Source organism: Taeniopygia guttata, chromosome 12, assembly GCF_048771995.1.
Source record: "Taeniopygia guttata chromosome 12, bTaeGut7.mat, whole genome shotgun sequence".
NCBI lineage: Eukaryota > Metazoa > Chordata > Aves > Passeriformes > Estrildidae > Taeniopygia > Taeniopygia guttata.
In genome coordinates, this window is record NC_133037.1 from 3,395,433 (window position 1) to 3,416,475 (window position 21,043).

Sequence of the window (21,043 nt, forward strand, 5' to 3'; positions counted from 1 at the left end):
GTTCACTTATCGGGTAGTGTAACAACCCCATCACAAAACCCCTTAACTTGATCTGGTTTGATCTGTTTCATAGTGAGAGGATTATATTTTTGACTATAGCTTTTTAATGCTATGTGCATTGCGGGATGCACTGGAAGCCACATAATTCTCTTCCCCCACTCCCTGCAAAACAAAACCCCTCCTATTTTGAAGGTTTTTAAGTTGAAGGCTGTTCTTTCCTTTGCTGCTCTGCTTTGGTAAGAGCCATGCAGGTACAAGGACAAACCCCAAAATCTTGGTGCTGCTCGTGGTCGCACCTGGAACACGGTGAGGCAGCTGGGGCTGCACCCTGACTGTCCTGTGAGGACTTGCTGCAGGAGCTCAGGACTACAATCCCCAATTACTGCAGCTCAGGACTACAATCCCCAATTATTGTAATTCCTTCTTAGCAGGTTTTACAAGCTGGCATTGCTGCTGCTGGCAGGCAGTTCAGCGTGCAGCACTGTTTGCTGCCTGCTTGGAGCACTCGTGCTGTGCTGGGTTTGCTTCCCATTCACTTCCTTGGTGGCCTGGGGTGCTGAATTAACTTTGAGCTGTCCCAGCTGCTCTTGCCAATAATGAGAGTGGCTGCTTCAGATGGTCTTTGAGATTAATTTAATGCATATTTAAAGATCTGTAAGAAAATACATAATGTGTCCTGTTAGTTTTTTTTGGTGGCATTAAATGTTATTTATTTATTTAAAGGTATAAAATGAATTGCCCAGGCTACCCCAGACTGGCCATAAGTGCTTATTTGAACAATTTGTATTTTAATACAAGTGAGGCTAAAATGACACACTCAGTAAAAGCTTGCAAGAGCACAGTTATGGATTGGAGAATAAAAGACAGCTGAGGGCAACAGCTTCAGAAAAATAGGTTGGGTCAGGCTTGAGAACAGTTTGAACCTGAGCAGGTGAGAGGGTGAGTGCACTTCAGCTGAAGAAGCAGAGTAGTATCATTTACAAGAAGGAAGTGTCATGACCTTAAAGTGCATCATTTGTAAGACTGTTAAAACACTAGTTCTAGTGCTTGTTCAAAAAGATGTTGAAAAATGGAGAGGATTAGGGGGCAAAATACTTCCTGAATGTAAATGTCTGCGTGACCTATGTTAAGTCAAGACATCAAACTCAGGAGAGCATTGGTAAGAAAATTAAAGGTTGATTAGGATTTGTCTACAAGTACGATGGGACATATTTCAGGTTTTAGCCATTGAGTTGCATTAAATAAAAAATATATCACAGTCTATTTGAACAGGAAAAATTCAGACAGCAATAAATTCTCTCATTTTCCTAGTGAGAAGTAATTGAGTTGACTCATTCTTCCTGTGTTGTTGGGTAATTCTGTACAGTCTGACTTGTTTCTGTCAGAATTGCACAGCTCAGATAAACACCTTCAGATTCAAACCTGAGTTCTGGGTCTGATGCAGAAAGTGTTGAAGATTCTGAGTAAATTTTTATGCTACTAAAATAGGAAATGCTATCATTTTCCTTAAAACTTAGATAGGACTTTACCAGTTCATCATAGAGTACATTGACTCATATTTATTTATTTATTTATTTATTTTCATCCCAAGTCATCTGCTCTTACGCCTTAGATCACAGTTCTTGGATTTAAGAAGAGTGAGTAATAATTTGCAGGCATATTCTGTGTGTCTCCTCTTTCAGTGTTTTGATGCATGTTTTTAATACCATTTCTGTTTGTCCTGCATTTAGTTTAAGGCCTGAGCTGTCATTTCAGGTGTCTGTAAAGCAGGAGGTGCACACAGAGCACTTGTAAATAACAATACCCAGCTAACACAGTACACTGACCTAAGAGCCTTAAGGCAAAACACTGCCCTGAGGGCTCAGAAAGGTGATAGACAGGTATGTATAATACCAGAAATTCCCCCTCACGTATGTCTTAGCAAGCCCTGTAAAACATGGATTTTTAACAAGGGATTTAATCTCTCCTTCCAGCTGCTAGCTGCAGTTTCCTTTGATGTTTTTGCTCTCCTGCCCTCTGTTTTTTCCTATTTATTCCATCACTTTTCTATAGCTCAGATTCCTTCGGGCTGTGTCTGAATGCACCTTGCTGTGGGCAGAGAAGGCAAAGAAGAAAGCCATTTTTTTTTCCCCTCAGGCTACTGCTTTGATTTTCCAAAGTTGTTGGGAGGCAGCTCCTGTGTGCCTGCAGAAGGGTCAGTGATCTGTGTCATGTCTGTTCAGGCAGCACAGCTCAGCTGAGTGGATTTCTGGTTTGATGAGGGGAAGGATGAGCTTGAGCAGTTGTTGCCTTTCTGAGCAGGTGGAATGTGCAGCTCTGGGCCAAGGGGGAAGCTGAGCTCCAGGCTGGGAACATCTTCCTGCTTTGTCTCCAGCCTGCTCAGCAGCTAGCTTAAGAATAATCATTATTTCTATGAGGTATGATCATGGAACAGTTTGGCTTGGGAAGGACCTTTACAGACATCCAGTCCAACCCTCCCGCAGAGAGCTGGGGCATCTCCAACTTGGTCAGGTTGCTCCAAGCCCTGGCCAACCTAGCCTTGAATATTTCCAGGGATGGGGCAGACACAGCTTATCTGGGCAGCCTTTTCCAGTGTTTTATCACCCTCATTGTTAAAAACTGTTCTTATATCTCACCTGACTGGGCCGTGCTGTGGTTTCCAGCCATCCCCTGTTGTTCAGTGGTGCCCCAGAGCAGCTGGGAGCAGGTGCCCGAGCACAACAGGGGATGTGGGAGGAGCTGGGAGCAGGCTGTTCACTACAGGCCCTTGCAAAAATCTGCTTGTTTGCCAGGAGTTTGCCAGATGCTTGGGATTGGTGTCTTTTCCTGTTCAGACTGTGAGCTGAGAATGGACTGAGAGTGAGGGGGCTGCAGGTGAAATTTTCCCTTCAGGTGTTCCAGGTGTCAGTCACAGCGATGGAGCAGTGGAAGGGTTAAACTCTGACCAGCCCCACTGTGTTGTTTGGTGGATAAATTCCATTGTGAAGGGGTAGGATCATGTTGGAGTAATGTTTATAATTGTGCCTTTAAGTCTGTTCCCTGCCATTGTTGTTATTTTTGTAATACAGGACTTCGCTAGCATTATCCTGGGACTAAAATTCACATTTTCTGCCCTGCTGTGTGAGTACCTTTCATTCCCACACTGTAACACAAATTGTCTAATCTGGCAGCATGATTCTAAGAGTTTTCTCCTAGATCACCAGCAGTGATGGCGAAGACCAAATTCTAGGTAATGGCAGCAAAGAAACTTGAGGGAAATTGGGCTAATACAGAACAGTTCAGTGTTCCAGTTCTGTAACACAGCCAATATTACTATCTTTTTATAAAATCTCTCTCTGCATCTGTTTTGTGGTGAGTTATCTATTCATCTTTCATGATTTGTGTTGATCATATATGACTTTGGAAGCTGTGCCATTATTAGATGTTTGAACTGGCTGCAACTTACTGGAGCTGTTTTGGCAACAGAGTTCTGTTAAACTATTCTTAAAGCATATAAATACTCTTCAGTTTCTTTTTATAGTCCAATATTAATTCCAAGTCTGTTTTCTGTTACGAATATTTTCATAATATCATCTACATAAGTAAGCTGCACTTGATTTCTTTTATAATCCATGATCTGTTTGGTTTCAACTTAGCAAAAAGACCAAGTAATGAAAGTAAGATGTTATATTGGAAAGCTTCATCTTTTTTTTAAATATTTATAAATGTGAAGTTCAGCTCATGCAGTATTTAGATTCATTATGAAAGAAGCACTGTGGAATTCCAGAATAAATAAGGGGGGAAAGTCACTTGAAACATTCAGACTTATTAACATAAAAGAAGTCACTTAAATTGAAATGCTGGTGCTGTGTTTTCTATTTGATTTATGGTTAACAAACTGTAATACTTTAAGCTATGTAGATAGCAGTTCATGTTTACAAGACTGCCAGTTGGATTGCAGTGTGAGTACATCACTCTCTTGGTTTCAGAATCCATGTAATGCCCTTTGAAAGCCAAAATTCCAAGATTAAAGGATTTTATGTTCCCCTTAAGCCTGCTGGATTCTCCCCATCAGCCGTTGTTTATGGGGCAGGGCTGTGTTTTGTCACCTGCACAGAAAGGGGGGGGTTCTCATGCCCAGATTGATCTCCTCGTGCTGCATTTCTGCTTTTCTGCTCCTCTCCATTTGAAAGGGCATGCTGCTCACAGGGAGATGCATTTTCCAGACTTTTTTGAACCCAGCATTGATTTTTCAGTGTGGTTTTCATGTTTACAGTGAAGATTTAGTGTGCAGGGAATGCTTTTCCAGTCTCTTTGTCTGGAATCTGTGAGGAAAGGAGGAAAAAATGACTTTATAAAGTTCCCAACCCAAGCCTTGTGCTCTTGTCCCTTCCCCACATCCTTTGACACCTCCACCAGGCAGGAGGTGTATCCACAGCTGGAATTAGCATGGATCAGCTGGCTGGTGGGTGCTTGCCTTGGCCTCCTACAATAGCTGTGTCCTGCCAGCCTTGTCCCAGGAGGTTCATTGTTCATCCCTCTGCTTATTTCCATGAAATACATACGAATTCAAAGATCTTTAAATTTTAGTTGCTCTTAAATTTGATAAAGTTGCCTGCTGTTTCCAGGAGCTGTTAGAGAGGAAATGATTAACAGTCAGCATGGACATGGGCAGTGTAACTGTGTAAAGCTAGGTTATTTAGGCTAAAAATCAGAGTCCATCATCTTGAGAGACAGAAAGCAAGAATTCCTACTTGCAATTGCATAAAAGATCTTGCACACACTAAGCACTTATTTTTTTGAGTACTGACTTGACATTTAGAAATTAAGTCTTTGATGTGTTGGGGAGGTTGTTTGTTTCTTTCCTATGAAAACAGTGATTAATCCAGGACTAATTCCTGTGAACAAATATTGTGTTTTTGCTGTTGTGTTTACACTCGTCTATCTTTCATTGCAGATAAGGTAGAAGATCAGTTAAAGTTTAGGTCAATTTTTACCCAAGTTCTGAAGAAAATTACCCTGTTTTTCCTGTACTAACATTCTTCCATTATCTTCTGTACTCATTGATCAGAGCTAATGAGATTTTAATGGAGTTATTTATGGCTTCTCCCTCTTACTATAAAAGTGTATAATAAACTGAGCACATGCAACTGTTGGATGGTTCTGTTTGTTTTTATCTCTGTTAATTGTATGACCTCTTCTGTGATTCAAATCTCCTAAGCCAGGTAGGGTATGATGAGCTAACCAGCTAATAAAGGCTGGAAAAAAATTCAGTAGATGTTGCTTATTCATCTTTCTGATGATTATAAAAGACTTTCTGTGCTCTTCTGAGTGAGGGCCTTTTGCTGCCATGGAAGGGTTCAGGTGCTGTGTGTATTTTTCAGTTCATGCCTTCATGGTATTGTGCTTTAAGTTTCAGCCTGAAAGGAATAGTTGTGTTCCCAGATCTGGATGAAATAAAATCTGTGCATGGATGGCCCAGACTTGTGTGGAATTGGGGTAAAAGTCTGTAGTAAGGTACTTCAGCTGTAAAAGCTGTGTGAAGTTAGTTGTTGTCATGGTCTGTAATACAGCAATATGCATGACAGGCAAAGTGGGTGGCACTATTAATACTCACCAAGATTATTTTCTGCTCTGAATTCCCTTCAGAACTTCCTTTGGAGTATTTTTGTTCCCTGATCCTGAACTTGCTTTTTCAAAGCTATTTCGCTATGATTGGAGGTCACTGACTAGTGTATAATTGAAGCACTCATTATAAATAACCTTGAAAATGAAATAATAAATGGTGAAATATGTGAGATGCTATAAAACACACTCTAAAAGGTGTAATTGAGCCTTAGTCTCTTATCTCTGGGCAGATTCTGAGGCTCAAGTTCTTTTGTAACCCATGACTTTTTAAAGAGTGGTTTGGGCAAATGGATGGTGCCTTTAGTGTGATGAGTTTCTTATTATTGCACCTAAATGTCCATTTATAAGGGTTCTTTTCCTGAACTGGAGGGGTTTTGTGCTCTAACCTCATTGTTGGACCATTTATGCAATTTTGTGCCTGTTGACTCGAGCTGTTTCTGCATTAATGAATTCTGCTTTAGTATTCAGTGCCATCATCGTTATTGCTCCTGTGTCTTACCAGTCAGGGCTGATCAAACCTAGACTCTTTCATGTCTTGAATATTTTATTAAAATCAAATTGTCTGTCAATTCTGTATCATAAGAATTCAATCTTTTCTTTTTTTCTTTCAAGCTGCCTGAAAGTGCATATCAGGTGTGGAGGGATGTTTCTCATTGTTAGTCACCTTTCTGAAGGAACTGTGCTACTTTTGGGCTAAACCCCTGAAGTTTAAGTTCTGTTACAGCCACTTTCTGAATGTGCCTTTCCTCTGTTTTGTCCTTCACCCCTGGCTCTCAGAATATGCTGATCAATGACCAGGGTGATCCCAGTTATCAGCTTCAAGCTTTCCCCAAAGATCACCAGTTTGGTTTCTCCAGTAGCTGTTTGGGACTAGATAGAAGCTGCATCTGAATTTTAGAGCAAAGAACAATTTATTTTCTTCTTGATGGACTAGTTTATTTTCTTCTTGATGGGTGCTTTGCCAGCTGTGTCACTCTTGTATGAGCTCGCTTTCTTATCTTCTGCTTCTGTGTTTGGCTGTAACTTGTTGAGCCTTCTGCTTTGAGAGAACTTGAACTGTAGACTTAATGCCATAGCGAAATGATTTTCCATCAGGATCCTGACAGAGTTCTATGGGAAGCTCATCTGGCATTATCTGGAGACTGGATGTTGAACAATGTCTCTTCATACCCCTGATGTCTGGGCAGATAAGGCTTGGGCTGGAAGACAGTGATGGACGGAATCCTGTAAGAGCCACTGTGGGCAGGGGGAGAATGAGACCGTCTGAAGGGTGTGGAGAGCCTGTCCCTTTGCAGGTGCCCTTTTGTTCACTAGTGACAGACCCTGCAGAAACACCAGTGATGTGCTACTGCAGCCTGTCCTCAACCAGTCTTGGTGGCAAGGCAGAAAATTTCACTATTCCTTACAGTTTAACTGACATTTCAGTGTCTCGCAGATAGTAAATTTGCCCACTCTCTGTATCTGAACTGCTGAGACTCTGGGATAATATCTGGTGATGTCTGAGATAATATTAACTCTAGAATTGTCTTAATACTTGCAGTGCCTCTGGCTAAATGAATAATTGTGGGAAATTGTAAGCAGTGCTGGCAGGTATGTAATTTGGAACACATTTAAAGTGGGGATACTGGTCTGGTTGTATTGCTTGGTATCTTATCTGTTTTATCAAAGAAGGAGGCTGTCTATTAAACTTTCTCCTCTGAGTTTTGCCAGGCCTTGTGTAGAAAGGTAGTGTAAATATAGGCTGATGCTTTCTGTTTAAACTTGGTAGCTCCTTGTGTGTTACAGATAGAAAATGAAGGCTCTTGTGATGCAGCACACAGGAAGCCTTTTGCTTAATGCAGCAGCTTTACTAAGAGATGGATCCTGTGTGTCCAGAGCTCCTGCTGAGTGGAGATAAGTTAAATAACAGCCCTTTCAGTGTGTGTCAGCCCTGCAGAGTGGCACAGCAGGCTGCTGGTTTGTGTTTGGATGTCTGAATGCATCCCGAGGAGCTGCAGGGCCGGACGCAGCCGCGCTCCAAAGGAGAGGGCACGTCTGTGCTTGACGGCTCTGCTGCCTCTGAGACTTGTTTATCTTGCCTGCAAGGCTTAAAGATAATTAATGTAAAGTGCTTCACACTCTAAAACAGGGCTTGTCAGCACTGCCAGCATGGAGCACCGATTCCCACTGGAACACCGAGTGGCCCTATCCACATGTGGGCAACATCACTTTTAGTTAATTCCAAGATCAGCTGGGTCCCATTCAAACACCAGGCTGGCCAGCAGAGCTGCTGTCAGTGTTTGTGGCACTGAGGGTCCCGTGCTTGGTTTCTCTGCTGCTGTGCTGGGGCAGGAGAACCTTGATGTGCCCTGGCAGCTCCGAGCTGTCTCTTGGCCAGGGGAGATACCAGAGAGACTCTGCTGGGTTGTGCCATGTCTTACACCTTGTTTACACCGAGTACTTCAGAACAGGGGATGTTTGTGTGCATCTGTGAATGCAAAGCCAAATTGATGAGCCAGTAGAAATAATCCTATTGTTTACAAAAACAAAAGCAGGCTGGAGCTTGTGCCTGTGCAAAAAAAAGTCACTCTCCATCCCACAGCGAGATGTTACTGCCTGCAGCTTTGGGAGGCTGTGCTGCCAGTGTGAATCTTTCACAGAACCGTGGAATGGTTTGGGTTGGAAGAGACCTCAAAGATCAACCAGTTTCAACCAGGGACACTTCCACTGTCCCAGGGTGCTCCAAGCCCTGTCCAGCCTGGCCTTGGACACCTCCAGAGATCCAGAGGATCCTGTTCTGGGCAGTGACATTCACTCCCATGTTTGCAAATAATCTGCAAAGTGTTTTAGGTCTGTAATTCCCCTGCCATGATTGAGTATGCAGTACCACCATCATTCAGAATGAGGAGCAGACTGCTGATTTTTATATTTTCAAGTTCTCTTTGAGTTGTTTGGTCTTTTTAACATAATTGCTAAAACAAGAGTACTGCATGTAAGGGAAGTACCAGGCAGCTGGGAAGGTCTGAGCTATTAACACTCTTTCTTTGAACTTTTTTCCTTACGTAGTGCTGACTGATGGACACAGTATACAGAAGCATAATTATTTTTATCTTCATCATTTGGGAAAAAGGAGAGGATTTTGTGGCTGGATGTACTCCCCATCCCAACTCCTGCTCTTGTTTTTGTGACTGGGTTGATTTTTGTCTTCCAGCTTATGTGGACTCTTCCTTGGAAACAATCAAATCCCTGATGTCTGTCTGCAATGAGACTTCTTCCTCACAGCTCTATGTTGTGGAGATAACAGCTATCTTGGCTCTCCAGTTCCTGTGCTCTCTGTACTCCCTGGAACAGAAAGCACAACTGGAGCCTGTAGGAGTTTGGCTTTACCTGGAGATGTGTCCTGCTCTGCTCCCACCCTGCTTGTCACTCGTGTCCCAGTCCTGCAGTCAGTGCCATCACCATCTCTTCTCTTCAGGCTGCCACAGGTGGCCTTTGCTGTAAACCTCTAATGATCTCCCTTTCCTATTGCCATAATCCTCTTTTTATTTTTCTCAGAGTTCTATCCATCTCCCTTTATTTGCTAAATCTCCTTTGATTCTTTGTTCTTTTCAGCCCATTTTCACTCCTTTATAATCTAACATCTGTAGAACAAGATGTTTTTTCTTCTTCTAGCACCTGAAGAAACTCTCCTGTGCCTAGACAAGGATTACTGTAGTCCTGTCTTGGAATTTTAATTCCAGACTACATGGACAAGCCCCGAGTTGCTTCTGTTATCTGTTCCTCAAAGCTATGCATTAAACAAAACATGCATCTGATCAGTTTAACCTGTAATTAAACATTTTCCTTAAGCAACTGACATTGTGATAACTAATAATTATCATGTGTAGCACCTTTAAAACCTATTATGCATGTTTATGTAAGAACACTATTACCATAATAATAAGATATCATTACCACAAATGTGCATACTGAATGAGCATGTCTTAAAGTAATCATGGATTCCATTAATCATACTTGAAAAATTAAAGTATTTGCTGTCTAATCTCTCAAACACTACTCGAAAGGTTTTGGAAACAGCAGGGCCTGTTTACTGCAGGTCTCTCACACACAAGATCTTGTTTCTGGTGTCACATTTTTGTTTTCCTGAGTAGTTGCTTGTCTTTCACCTTGGGAAACCATCAGCTCAGAGACCCACGGCCTCCCTTTGAAAGCATTTCCATGCTGATTTTTAGTCTGTTTGCCACATTTTTTGTCCAAGGAGTGCTGCCACCTTTTCTTAAAGCTGATGTGAAATGCACTCCTGAAACTTGGTTCTCCTTCAAGTTAGATAATTGCCTTAAAGGAGATGAACTAAATACAAGATTGCAGAGTTAGGGAGCAGAGTTTTTTGGTTTATGTATAAAATTGTTAAGGGGTGACAGTTTTGAGTTTCTCATATTTAAAAATTGAGCTCTGCAGATTCTGATAGAGACTGCATGAGAAGAGTGAAAGTTGAGAACATTTGACCTACTGAGAAAACTGAAATGAGACTTCTTGTAGTCAGAATATTTGGGGCTGGAAGGGACCTTTAAAGGTCATCTAGTCCAACCCCCTGCAATGAGCAGGGACAGCAAATACCTGATGTGGCTGAGAGCTAAAAAACCAATTTAATTGCTTTAAGGGAGATCATTCTTTTATCTGTCAGCAGGACCACTTTGAATTTAGTAGCATAATGTGTGTTGAGTCAAACAAGTCTATCCCTGTCTGTTTTCTTCCTTAACACTTGGCATTAGGTAACCTGGACAGAGCAAAGTATAAATGCCAAAAAAGCACATTATGTCATAAAGCTCCTTAATACTTGGTGCAGTTCTGTGATATATTTCTATATCTTAATATATAAACTGGATTATAAGAAAATAGTGAAGGAAGGGGAGAGTATTTTGAAGACTGAGAGTCTGGAGCAGGTGAAATAGTCGTGAAAAGGTAGAAAAAAAGAGGCAAAAATAAGAAAAAGCAAAAACATAAACGTATGGAATTAGAAAATAAATTGACAGCTATAATATAAGGATGGGGAGAAGCAGGACTTTGAAAATTGCTTTTCTGTCATAATGGCAGCAGTGAAACAGGGGTGAGACAGTGGGAACTGGGGGGATTGTTGTGCCAGAGGGGGTGTGGTGAATGGAATGAGAGGGAAGCAGGTGAAATGGGACAGAGCAGGGCTCTGTACAGGGCACCCCAGCCTTTGGACAGGCAGGGAGCAGGAGGGGACAGGGAACTGAACCTTCATGGTGTGAGCAGCTCCCACAGGGGAAGGGGACACCTGCACAGACAGTTGGAAGGAAGGAAAGAGGCTGTTGGAAGAGCAAAGCAAAATGCTTTCTGAAAGGGATATAAACTCTTGTGACTCAGGGTATAAATCAGCTTCTCCCCAGTGTGCTCAGGAAGCAGATTTCCCTGCAGCCACTTCTTCTGTTCCCACCTACCTGCAAGGCTTCATGAACCTCTCAATACATCACTTGGCTTCGTTTCCTTTCTCTTTTCTGATGGAGCTTGCTTTGTTCCCAATTAAGCTGGCAATTTCTCAAATCCCCCATAACTTTTCAAGAAAAGTGCAAGTCCTTGACAGAAAAATGGAAATAAGTTGCCAGAAAGAAAACATTATTCTCATATGTTTTTAAAATTTGGTGCCCCCTTTTTTATTACAGGCTGGTAAGATCATGTTGTATTTAATTCTTAGCTTTAGATTTGACAATTCTAGAAATAGAAATTGTTTTCTGTTGCTTTACTTCTGAGAAAGTTATTTTTCAGTTTTCCTGGTCAGTGGGTTGAACTAAGGAAGTCTAGTGTGTTTTATTCCAAGTTTTTAAAGCATTTAAATGTTGCACTGTCTGTAAAATGTCTAAGAAGCTGTACTGAATTTCCCTTGCTCCATTTTAAAAAATGCAATTCCTTTAGGAGAAAAAAAAAAAAAAAAAAAAAGTGGAAGCATCTATGTTATACTGAGTAATTATGCCCCCTGGGAAATAGAATATAAAGATCTTTAAAATCATTCAAGTGAGAGAAGAAGCACTTTAGCTTTGCCTTGCAGGAGCTGTGTATTACATCCCCAGCTCCTTGCTCCAGTGTCAGTGTCGTGCCTTGCAGGTTCACAGCCCTGGCAGAGGAAATGAAACCCAGTTTCAGTTACTGCAGGATTTATAGCAGACCTGCTGCTGCAGGAAGTGGTGAAAAGCTGATTGATAGGCTGAGGCAAAACTCCACAACAAGAAACAGGATGTATGTTTGGGTTTTTATGCCAGTTTTCCCCTCTGCCCTCACTCCCCTCCATTTCAGGGCACTCTGTTATTTATAAACCCGTGGTGCCCTTTTCTGGTAAAGCACGTGCTGCCTTCCAGCTCTCGAGGAAATGGATGGGCTGCACCAGAGATTTGGAGCCGGTGTGGTGTGTCTGCTTTATTAGGGGCATTTATCTAAATGGTCCTGGTGCTCCTGCTGAATTGTATTCCAGCTGAGTTCCAAGTGAAGGGTGAAGTACATCTGCAGCCAGAGTTACTGAACATCTCCTGTCATGGTGGGACAGGAGGAGCATGGATCACTAATCAGAACGTTCTCTTGGTTCATATGCATTTCACAGATATGTCTGGGAGGGTAGGAAACCAGAATGATTTTGCTGCACATAAACTTCAGCCAGCCAGCCCTGTGCTGCAGAGTGTGCTGCTAAACTCAGCAAACCTGAAAATGTTTGTTCTGAAATCTCTTTTCCCTCACTGTGCACAGCTGAAGCATCCAGCAGCAGGATCTTTCAGGAAGGTATCCTCAAAGCCTTTCAGTGGGATATTGTCTAACCTTGTGGGAAAAGTTACCCTAAATAATTGTAATTAGGAATCCTTCTGATTATTTTTCTTCCTGTAACATCCACTTTTACAATCAGGGTTGCAGAGGAGCGGTGTTTGCATACCAAGCAAATGGAGGAAACGTTTGAGGTTTGTGTTCTCGTTATCGAATGGGAAAGTTCTGTTTGGCAGTTCAATAACATATCTTGTTCTTTGTTAAAGGTCAAAAAAGTTGGCTGCACTCTGTGAGTCCTTGCAGAAAGCCACGCTCAGCAAGTCCCACATGGGGCTGGAGCTGGAAGAGCTGGAAGCAGCAGCAGTGCTGGTACAGGAGGAGGAGAAGGCGTTAAAAGCTGCTGGCACAGTTTCCAAGCAACAGCTGCTTTGCTCCGAGTCGGAGACAAGTGACTCTGAAGAATCCAGCAGCACTTCATCATCTGAGACAGAAGGCTCTGATTCAGATGAGCAGGAGTCCTCGACCAGCGAAGATGGGGAAATAAATTCTTTCCAAGGCACGCTCCAGGAGGAGAGGACAGCTCCACTTATTGACTGTAATGGATTGAGGCAGGGCACAGACACTTTGGCCATGGAGGTCGGTGATGGAAAATCAAAGGTTTCCTTGCAATCTACCACTCCTCCTGGAAAACTGGTAGAAGAATTAGAAATGCAAATCCAGTCTGCACTGAGACTTTCAGAGCCGCCTGAAGGATTGGCTACTGCAGGCTGCATTTCACAGGAACAAGAAGAAAACCCCGTACCCGAGCCTGACACATTTTCAGAAGATGCTGCTGGGAAGGGAAATTTCTTGGAGGTGTCTCCCCAGCCAAACCCGTTGCTTTTTCTGTGCAGCACAAATGAAGATGAGGACTAAAGGACCGTGCAGGAGCACAGTGTGACCCACGAGCTCACAGCTTGTTCTGTAACGAGCTGTCCCAAGGCTGTCCTGTGCTGCACAAAGATGTTTTTCTTTTTTTGTTGGAGGACAAGACTGCTTTGAAAAGAATTGATAGGACTGTGTGATATTGTCACAGTTAATTTTTTATTTTTCTCCAATTCAACAGTCTTAATATTTCATGTGAGAATGTATAATTTTAATAAACTTCTAGAAACTGTTTTCATTAAGCTTATTCAGTGATAGAATGATGTCCTAATCAAATACAACTGAAATGACTCATTTTAATTTTCTCTAGCTGTTGGGATTTACTTGGAAAATATCCTCATTAGGTTTGTATACCTTGTTTATGACATTGTACTGTTACTTTAAAATTCTTCATAGCAAACCATTTCAAATAATGGTTATAAGTTTGAAAGTTTAAATAGTGATGGCAAATTATTTTGAATTATATAAATTCTGTATTTTTAGTACAAAATAAAGGAAATTTCTATGCCATCAATACAAGATCCAGTGGTTGTGTCTTTTAAGCCTAAGAGAGAGAAGTTTCTATTTCTGCAGGTCTTCATGAGTTTGTTCAGCAGTTTTGTCATGTATTCAATTTTTTTTGTTGTTTTTGAGCCGTTTCTACACATGGACACTTCTGTTGCTGTTTAAAGAACACAAATCCCAGTTATTTGATGGTTTTCTGCAGATGCTCTCAGTTCCACCACAGCAGTGTTAACCAGAGTGAAGGAACAACACCCTTTGTGGATGTGGGAACAGACTGAGAGCAAACCTGGCCTGGGTAGTCCTGGCTTTATTAGTCTGGCCCACAGATTTGGCCAACTTATTTATCCTTTAAAATGTTCACATAATCCAGTCAGGTTAATGCAGTTTGTCAGCTAATTTATGTTATTGAAATCAGATGGCTGCTCCCAGTCACCTGCATTTTTGTTAGCCAATTTCTGCAGAAGGATTTGGGAAGATGGAGCATGGACCACCACTTTTGGCTCAGCAGGAGCACAGACCCACCAGGAGCATCTGATTATCTCCTCTGGAGAAGCAAGTTGTGATTACTTTTCAATTTTTTTTTAAATTAAAAAGTGTATCAAAATCCTAAGCTAAAGGACTTATTCTTCACCAGTGCTGTTCCCTGCTGGAAATCAGCAGGTGAGCTCTGTTCCTGCACCAGCTCTGCTCGGTGAGAGCTGCAGCCCTCACCTGCCAATATTCTTTACGTTCTTAAATACCTGCTGCTCCCTTAATCAGTGTCTGTTCTGTTCCCTGGGGGAGAATCCTTTCCCATCCTGTGTGGCAGGGAGCACTTATTCCTCTAAATGCCAGCAATAAAATCCACACTGGAGCTGCCAAAGTCTGAGAGAAGGGGAGGAAAAGAGCGATGGTCCTGCTCTCCCCAAATTCCAGGGGTGAGCTCAGGAACTTCTGCCGCTGCCCAGGGGCTGGAGAAAGCTGTGTAAAACTCTGTTTTCTGGCTGTGGAGCTGATAAGGGGTGCTGATTGTTGTGGATGGGCTGATGGCAGTTTGATGTGACCTCTGGAGGGATGATGGGGGTGAAGTTTTTGCCTGTGGAGTGATCAGAATTTCACCTGAGGCCGAAGTACCCAGCCTTGTGGAGTGCTCAGGATGAGCAGTGGCTGGGAAAGGGAAGCCTTGCTTCTCCAGAAAGAATGCACAGAGACACTTCTAAAAGAAAAGTGGAGCTTTAATACTGTTTAGCCAAAATTGAGGTTTACCGAGTCTGTGAAGTATCAACACTTGGGATAACAAAATAAAAAAAAATATCAAAATAAAACAAAAAACCCCAAACAAACTAATAGACACACAAAAAGGAACTCCTAAGAAATCACATTTATTTAGAAGGGAGGGAGGGAGGCCTTTGCATCCAGGAGTTGGCTGGAAAAGGATGGAGATTACTTAGGGACATGCTTATTCATGTAGTACTTTAAGGTGTTAAAAGCAACAAGTGAAATATGGGAAACCATCCAAAAGAGCTAAACAGAAATGGGTTTTGATTTTTATTGGTTTTTCTCATGGGAACAGTGCCACATCTTCCTCTTTCCCCAAATCAAAAATTAGAAGAGCTGAAGTGATTAAATACCATTTTTTCCCCTGGCTTTTTAAAATTCCAACCAGATTTGTGAAAAGCTTGTAAGGGCTTTGCTGCACGTCCAAAGAAGAAAGCATCGATTAGACTTGATTTACTGCAATAAATGATAAATATGGCCAAGGCATTGATTCGGAGCCCCGAGTGCAGGGGCTGGTGACCCTCCAGCAGTGCCACAGCTGAGGCTGTCACAGCCCAGCCATGGCTAAGGCTGCAGAAAACAAACAGGGAAACACATGTCAGGCAGATAAATGGCTCTGCTGCTCAGAGCTCTCCGTGGAGGCCATTTGTCTCTGAGATAAGGAAGGATGCACTCCAAAGCCGGGGGGAGATAAGCTGGGAGAAGAAAATGGATGTGGAGCCGCTGTGGTGGCACTTGGGCGCTGGCACAGGGAGCAGAGAGGGTCCCCAAGCCTGCAGGGAGCAGGGGAGCACCAGGGAAGTGTCCCATGGCACCTTGCAGACCCTTCCTAAGCATTTCAGCAGTGGGTGATATCTGTACCTTCACAGCAAACAAACAAATGGGGTCTGTGTCACTTATCTGAGTCACCCTGAGCTGCCCTGGATCTGTTCCTCCCCTTTTTCGTGGTACGTGGGCTGCAGCCCGTGGCTGTGTGGGCACATGTGAGGCATGATTTTGCACTGATCCAACAACTCTGGGTTTGTAGTATTGTGGTACCCATAAATCAGGTTATTTTTATATCCTTAGGTTTTGGAGAAGTCACAGCCCCGCTTTGACAAATGCTGAATTTGGTGACCTGACTGAGATCAGATCCAAAATGCCCTTGGTAATGTTGGTTTGCATTTCTTTAAATGTTTTCTCATTCATCCTAAGCCACCACAAAGCAGAAACTGAGCACAGTTGGTGGCACTGTGAGGATGCTTGGAGACAAAAACAAGATCTGTGTCCCTTAGGTGAGGACTGAGACGTTGGCAGAGCTCCATGAAGGACAGCTCTGACCCAAGAGCAGCTCCTTTCTGTGGGAGAAGGGAAAAGCATGGAAAAGGACAAGAAGTTTCAGGTCCAGAAAGCAGCAGGTCAGAAGGTGATAATGTAATGCCCAGTGACCCCAGGAGCTCTCTTTAATTCTGATGTGCTGAGTGACTTAAATGAAATAATTTTCCACAGTTTCACAGAGGTACCAGGGGAGCACAGAAATAGAGTAAAAAGGAGTAAAACTTAAATCTGGCAGTGGAGATTTCTCTGTCTGCTATTGACTTGTGCAGAGCAAGAGCAAGAAGCTAAAATCTGCAATTTCTGATGTATTCTTAAACACCTCTCTGTGTATCAGTATCCAAGTGACTCAAGGCCATCAGTGCCTTGGGGGCTGTGGTGCTCACCCACACCCCTGCTCCTCTAAATCCCTGGAAATTTGACAAAGCTGACCAAAATTAGATCCTAGAAACCTCTAAAAATGCAAGTCAATAGCAGACAGAGAAATCTCCACTGTCAGATTTGAGTTTTGCTCCTTTTTACTCTAATTCTGTGCCCCCCTTCCAAAGTCTGGACCTTCCTCAGTTAGGCCTGGTACCTCTGTGAAACTGTGGAAAATTATTTCATTTAAGTCACTCAGCACATCAGAATTAAAGTGAGGGACTGAGCACAGAGCTCCTGGGGTCACTGGGCATTACATTATCACCTTCTGACCTGCTGCTTTCTAGACCTGAAACTTCTTGTCCTTTTCCATGCTTTCCCCTTCTCCCACAGAAAGGAGCTGCTCTTGGCTCAGAGCTGTCCTTCATGGAGCTCTGCCAACGTCTCAGTCCTCACCTCAGGGACACAGATCTTGTTTTTGTTCCTCTGTGTATCAGCACCTCCATTAAACACCTCTGAGCCCTCTGGCCAGGGCTCTGTGAGGCCTCAGCACCACCTGAGAAGCCTTTGGTGGCTCTCGGGGACAGATCCTTTTCTCAGGCAGTCCTGACTTCATCCACAACCCGGGATAAAACCCACGGCTGTGTGCAAGACCTGGAAACAGATTTCCTCCTGGCAGGACGATCACCTTCCTTGAACAGCCCAGAAAGGTAAAAGCCTCTCACTCATCACTGATTTGCCCTGTACCCCTTTTCTCCATGTAGAACCCCATTCCTGAGGTTTCCCTGCTCCACCAGGTCCCACCTCTGCTCACAGGGTGCTCATCTGCAGCACACACGCTCTTTAGGTCAATATATTTTATTTCATATTATTTTTGATTTTCTCATTCTGCTGCTGGGATATGGTGAGAGCTCACCATGTCCTGATTTGCAAGGGCTGAAGAAGTGGAGCAGAGGAGCTGCTGAGCAGGGAGCAGCGAGCCAGCGCTGACCTTAAACAAAGCTGTGCCTGGGGAGCCGCAGGAGGAGAATTTTCAGGCAGGAGCCAGCAGCTGTGTGTGCTCTGTTCCCAGGGAGGGCAGGGACTGCTGCTGCCGCCTGCATTTTGCAACCTGCAGTTGTGGTGGGGTGAATGGCTGCGAACATCCCTCTGTCTAATCACGGATGTGTGAGAGATTTGGGAGTGTAACTCATCAATGGTAATGAGATGTTTAAAGCATAAATCAACAGAATATCACGATGAGACCGAGTACCCCTCAGCTGTGCTCCAGACAAGCCAGGTAAGTGACCTGCTGGCTGCGCCCTACCTGCCAGGGCTGTGATTACATTTCATCTCCCGCCCGCAATTTTTGGCAATTAGGCAGAAATATCCCATTTCCCGCGGTAAATAAATAGGGATCCGTGTTTTGCCTTGATGTAACTCCACCTCCTCTAATACGCTGCATTGTCCATTGATTTGCCTAATTATGTGTATTACAACTGCGCGAGGGCTGGGTAGCAGCAGGGGTCCGTGCGGGGACAGGAGGAGGAGGAGGAGGAGGAGGAGGAGGAGGAGGAGGAGGAGGAGGAGGAGGAGGAGGAGGAGGGTGATTGCTCCATCTGTTCCTCCGAGCTGCCGGGAGCAGCGTCGGGACTGGAGTGGGAAATGGAGGGAAGGAATTACCATTTAGCGCAGGTGCTCTGGAAGGGGAATCCCACTGCCAGGTGCTGGCAGGCGGCTCTCCTGAGCTCCCCACGCGCTTAATTACCCTGCAGCGAGTCTTCCCATCTCCAATTAGAGCCGGCAATTGCCGCTGGAGCCTCGGAACAAAACGGGGAGTGGAGCAGGGCTTCATCCATCCCACTGCAGAGACCTGCATTTCCCATCCAGCAAGATTCATGCCCTATTTCGGCCAAATTTAAAACCCATAACCCAGAATTAGATGATTAATTTTAAAATCTGAATGCGGGAACGCAGCAGACAAGGTCAAAGCATCCGGGCAGCGAATTTGGGTTCCAGTGATGACATTACACAAACAGCAAGCGTGCTTCTCTGTGCTGTGGGTTTAGGAAGAAGTTGCTCAGGGCAGGAGAACCAGAAGGGCTGGGATGAGTGTCAGTGGCTGCTGTCCGGAGCAAGGAGCTTTATTCTGCACAGCCACGCTGTGAAGGATTAGACAAGGATTTGGCATGGGGCGCCAGTGGAAAGTTGCCTTTTACCTTCAGATATCCGACAGCAAACCCCATCGGTCCCGCTGGTGGAGGGAGGGGAGGCTCTGGGAGGGTAAAGGAATAGCCCTGCCTAAAAACTGGGATAATTCTCTATTCCAAAAAGATCCTGGTGCTAACATGATTATGCTCTGAAATCCTGGAGGTTTGAGCTATGAATAATTGCAGTGATACGCCTTCCCTGAATCTATTTATTACACAGCAGGTTTGGATCATGCTCTCAGGCACAGGGTGGGACTCTTGGGGTGTCCAGTGCAGGACAGGAGCTGGATTTGGATGATCTGTGCGGGTCCCTTCCAACTCAGCACATTCCAGGATTCTGATAGCTGAAATAGCTCGTGGAGCCTTAATAGCCCGCTCTTAATGACCCTAATGGAAAGTGCTAAATCACACTTGGATTATAACCTGCAAAGCTGTTGGGTGTCAGGGCAAAGCCAGCACGGGCAGGGAAGGGCGTGTGTGCGCTCGCACAGGCGTGTGTGTGTTAATCAATTTGCTTTTCAAAAAACAGAAGCCTGAGGAGTTCCCCCTGCGAGGTGCTTTCCCTGGATGCTGCTCCTTGCGCTAATGGTATCCTCTCACCAGAGAAAACATCCCACTCCAGAGCTGAAGTGCTTGGCAGGAGCTGTAATTAAGGTGTGAAGAGACTTTCCACACAAGAACCTTCCTCCCCGTGTTGGGCTCCTCTCTTGAGAACAGAAACTCTCTGGCAATTGGCTTTTACACGTGGGTTTGGAAGCCTGCTTGTACTCCTGCTATGCTGTTTGGATTGCTAATCCTCCAATTTGCACCTTAACTCCCTTAAAATAAAACAAGGGTAGAAATGTTATCACACTGATTTGTAGTAATAAGCGTAAAAGAACAAAAGATTTATAATATAAATATTTGTAATACAAGTGTTTCTGGACCCAACTTTTTTAAAATCTCATTCTCAAACTGCTATTAATATATTTTTTTTAAATACTGCTGGTTGCTAGAACAGTATTTCTGAGGCTTAGAAATATGGTTTAGGTTTTTTTTTTTTTTTCCTTAAAGAATTGCTGGCTTAATTAATTAAGTAGAGATTTCTATGGGGAAAAGAGGAACTAAACAAAATAGTGATGTATTAGCTCAGTAGGAGAAGTGATTCAATGTGAGGAAAGTCACAGACCAGTCCATCAAGAGAATCTGCTGGATTTTGGTGAGTCATGGGAAGATATTTTCATTGATAATGTGGTGCACGTGTCTGTGGGAATGCAGGAGGCTTTGTGCTGGGAATGCCCAGCCCTGAGAGTGTGGCTGCTCAGGGATCCCCATCCTCCTTGCCCATGGGCTCTGACCCGACCAGGCCCTGCAGAAAGGGCTGGAGCTGCAGTATCAGCTTTTCCTGGCTGCTGATGCTGCTTTAAAACAGCCCCGAGTTCCTTGAAATGGGCTGGGTTTTTCCACTGGATCCCACCCCAGGCACAGTGAGGGCTGAGGATGGGTAATTTTGACTCATTACTCCGTTTTCTTGAGTGACCATGGGCACCTCCCTTCCACTCCTGGCTCCACACATCCCTTAAGATTCCAGCAGTAAATCTCCCTTGCCAGGCAGTGGTGCTCCCCAGCCACGAGCAGGAAAGAGGTGAAATCTGCGTTCATATTCCATTTTTCTCTTCCCTGTACGTGCTGCTGGCAGGTTACAGGTTACCCAGTGGTGCAGAGAAGCTGGGTGATGTGGTGTAACTGGGCCTGAAGGCTGGAGCAGAGCAGTGGCAGCTCCAGGCTGCTGGGATATCAGCAGGAGATGGATGTTTTATAGACCAGGGAGAAGGGGCCGGCTGAGCGGCAGCGGTGGGGAAAGTGCAACCAGCCGGAGTCATCCAAGGCTGGGAATGTGGTTGGAGTGCTGAACTGCCCCTCACGTTACACACACAATTACAAGCTGTGTGCTGAGCAGATGGGAGCTCCAGGGAGGCTTTAAGCTGGCGGAACGAGCGTGAGGGAAGCAGGAGAAGATATCCAAACCTCCCCTGGAGAGCGTGAGCCGCGCACGTCCCGGCTGGATCCACTCCACGGCCGTGCTGCTGTGACTGCTCTGGGGAGCTGGATGCTGCTGCTGGGTGGAATCCATCCTATAGATGCCACAAGAAGTGCCTGTG

The 21,043-nt window shown here is 44.1% G+C and overlaps 1 protein-coding gene and 1 long non-coding RNA gene across 3 annotated transcripts in view; both read left to right on the forward strand.

Annotated features, from left to right (window-relative positions):
• SHQ1 (SHQ1, H/ACA ribonucleoprotein assembly factor) overlaps window positions 1–13,797 on the forward strand; it is a 37,665-nt gene extending 23,868 nt beyond the window's left edge. The window contains exon 12 of one of the 2 annotated variants that reach the window (XM_030283017.4): window positions 12,621–13,797. In XM_030283017.4, the coding sequence (XP_030138877.4) occupies window positions 12,621–13,269 (649 nt within the window). In that variant the 3' untranslated portion in view covers window positions 13,270–13,797. The remainder of the gene's footprint in view (window positions 1–12,620) is intronic. The other variant, XM_002189107.7, reaches the window with a different exon arrangement.
• Window positions 13,798–17,652: 3,855 nt separating this feature from the next.
• On the forward strand, window positions 17,653–19,812 carry LOC140684944 (uncharacterized). The gene is made up of 2 exons (XR_012057983.1): window positions 17,653–17,992; window positions 19,432–19,812. It is a non-coding gene; the product is annotated as an uncharacterized lncRNA (long non-coding RNA).
• Window positions 19,813–21,043: the final 1,231 nt, after the last annotated feature.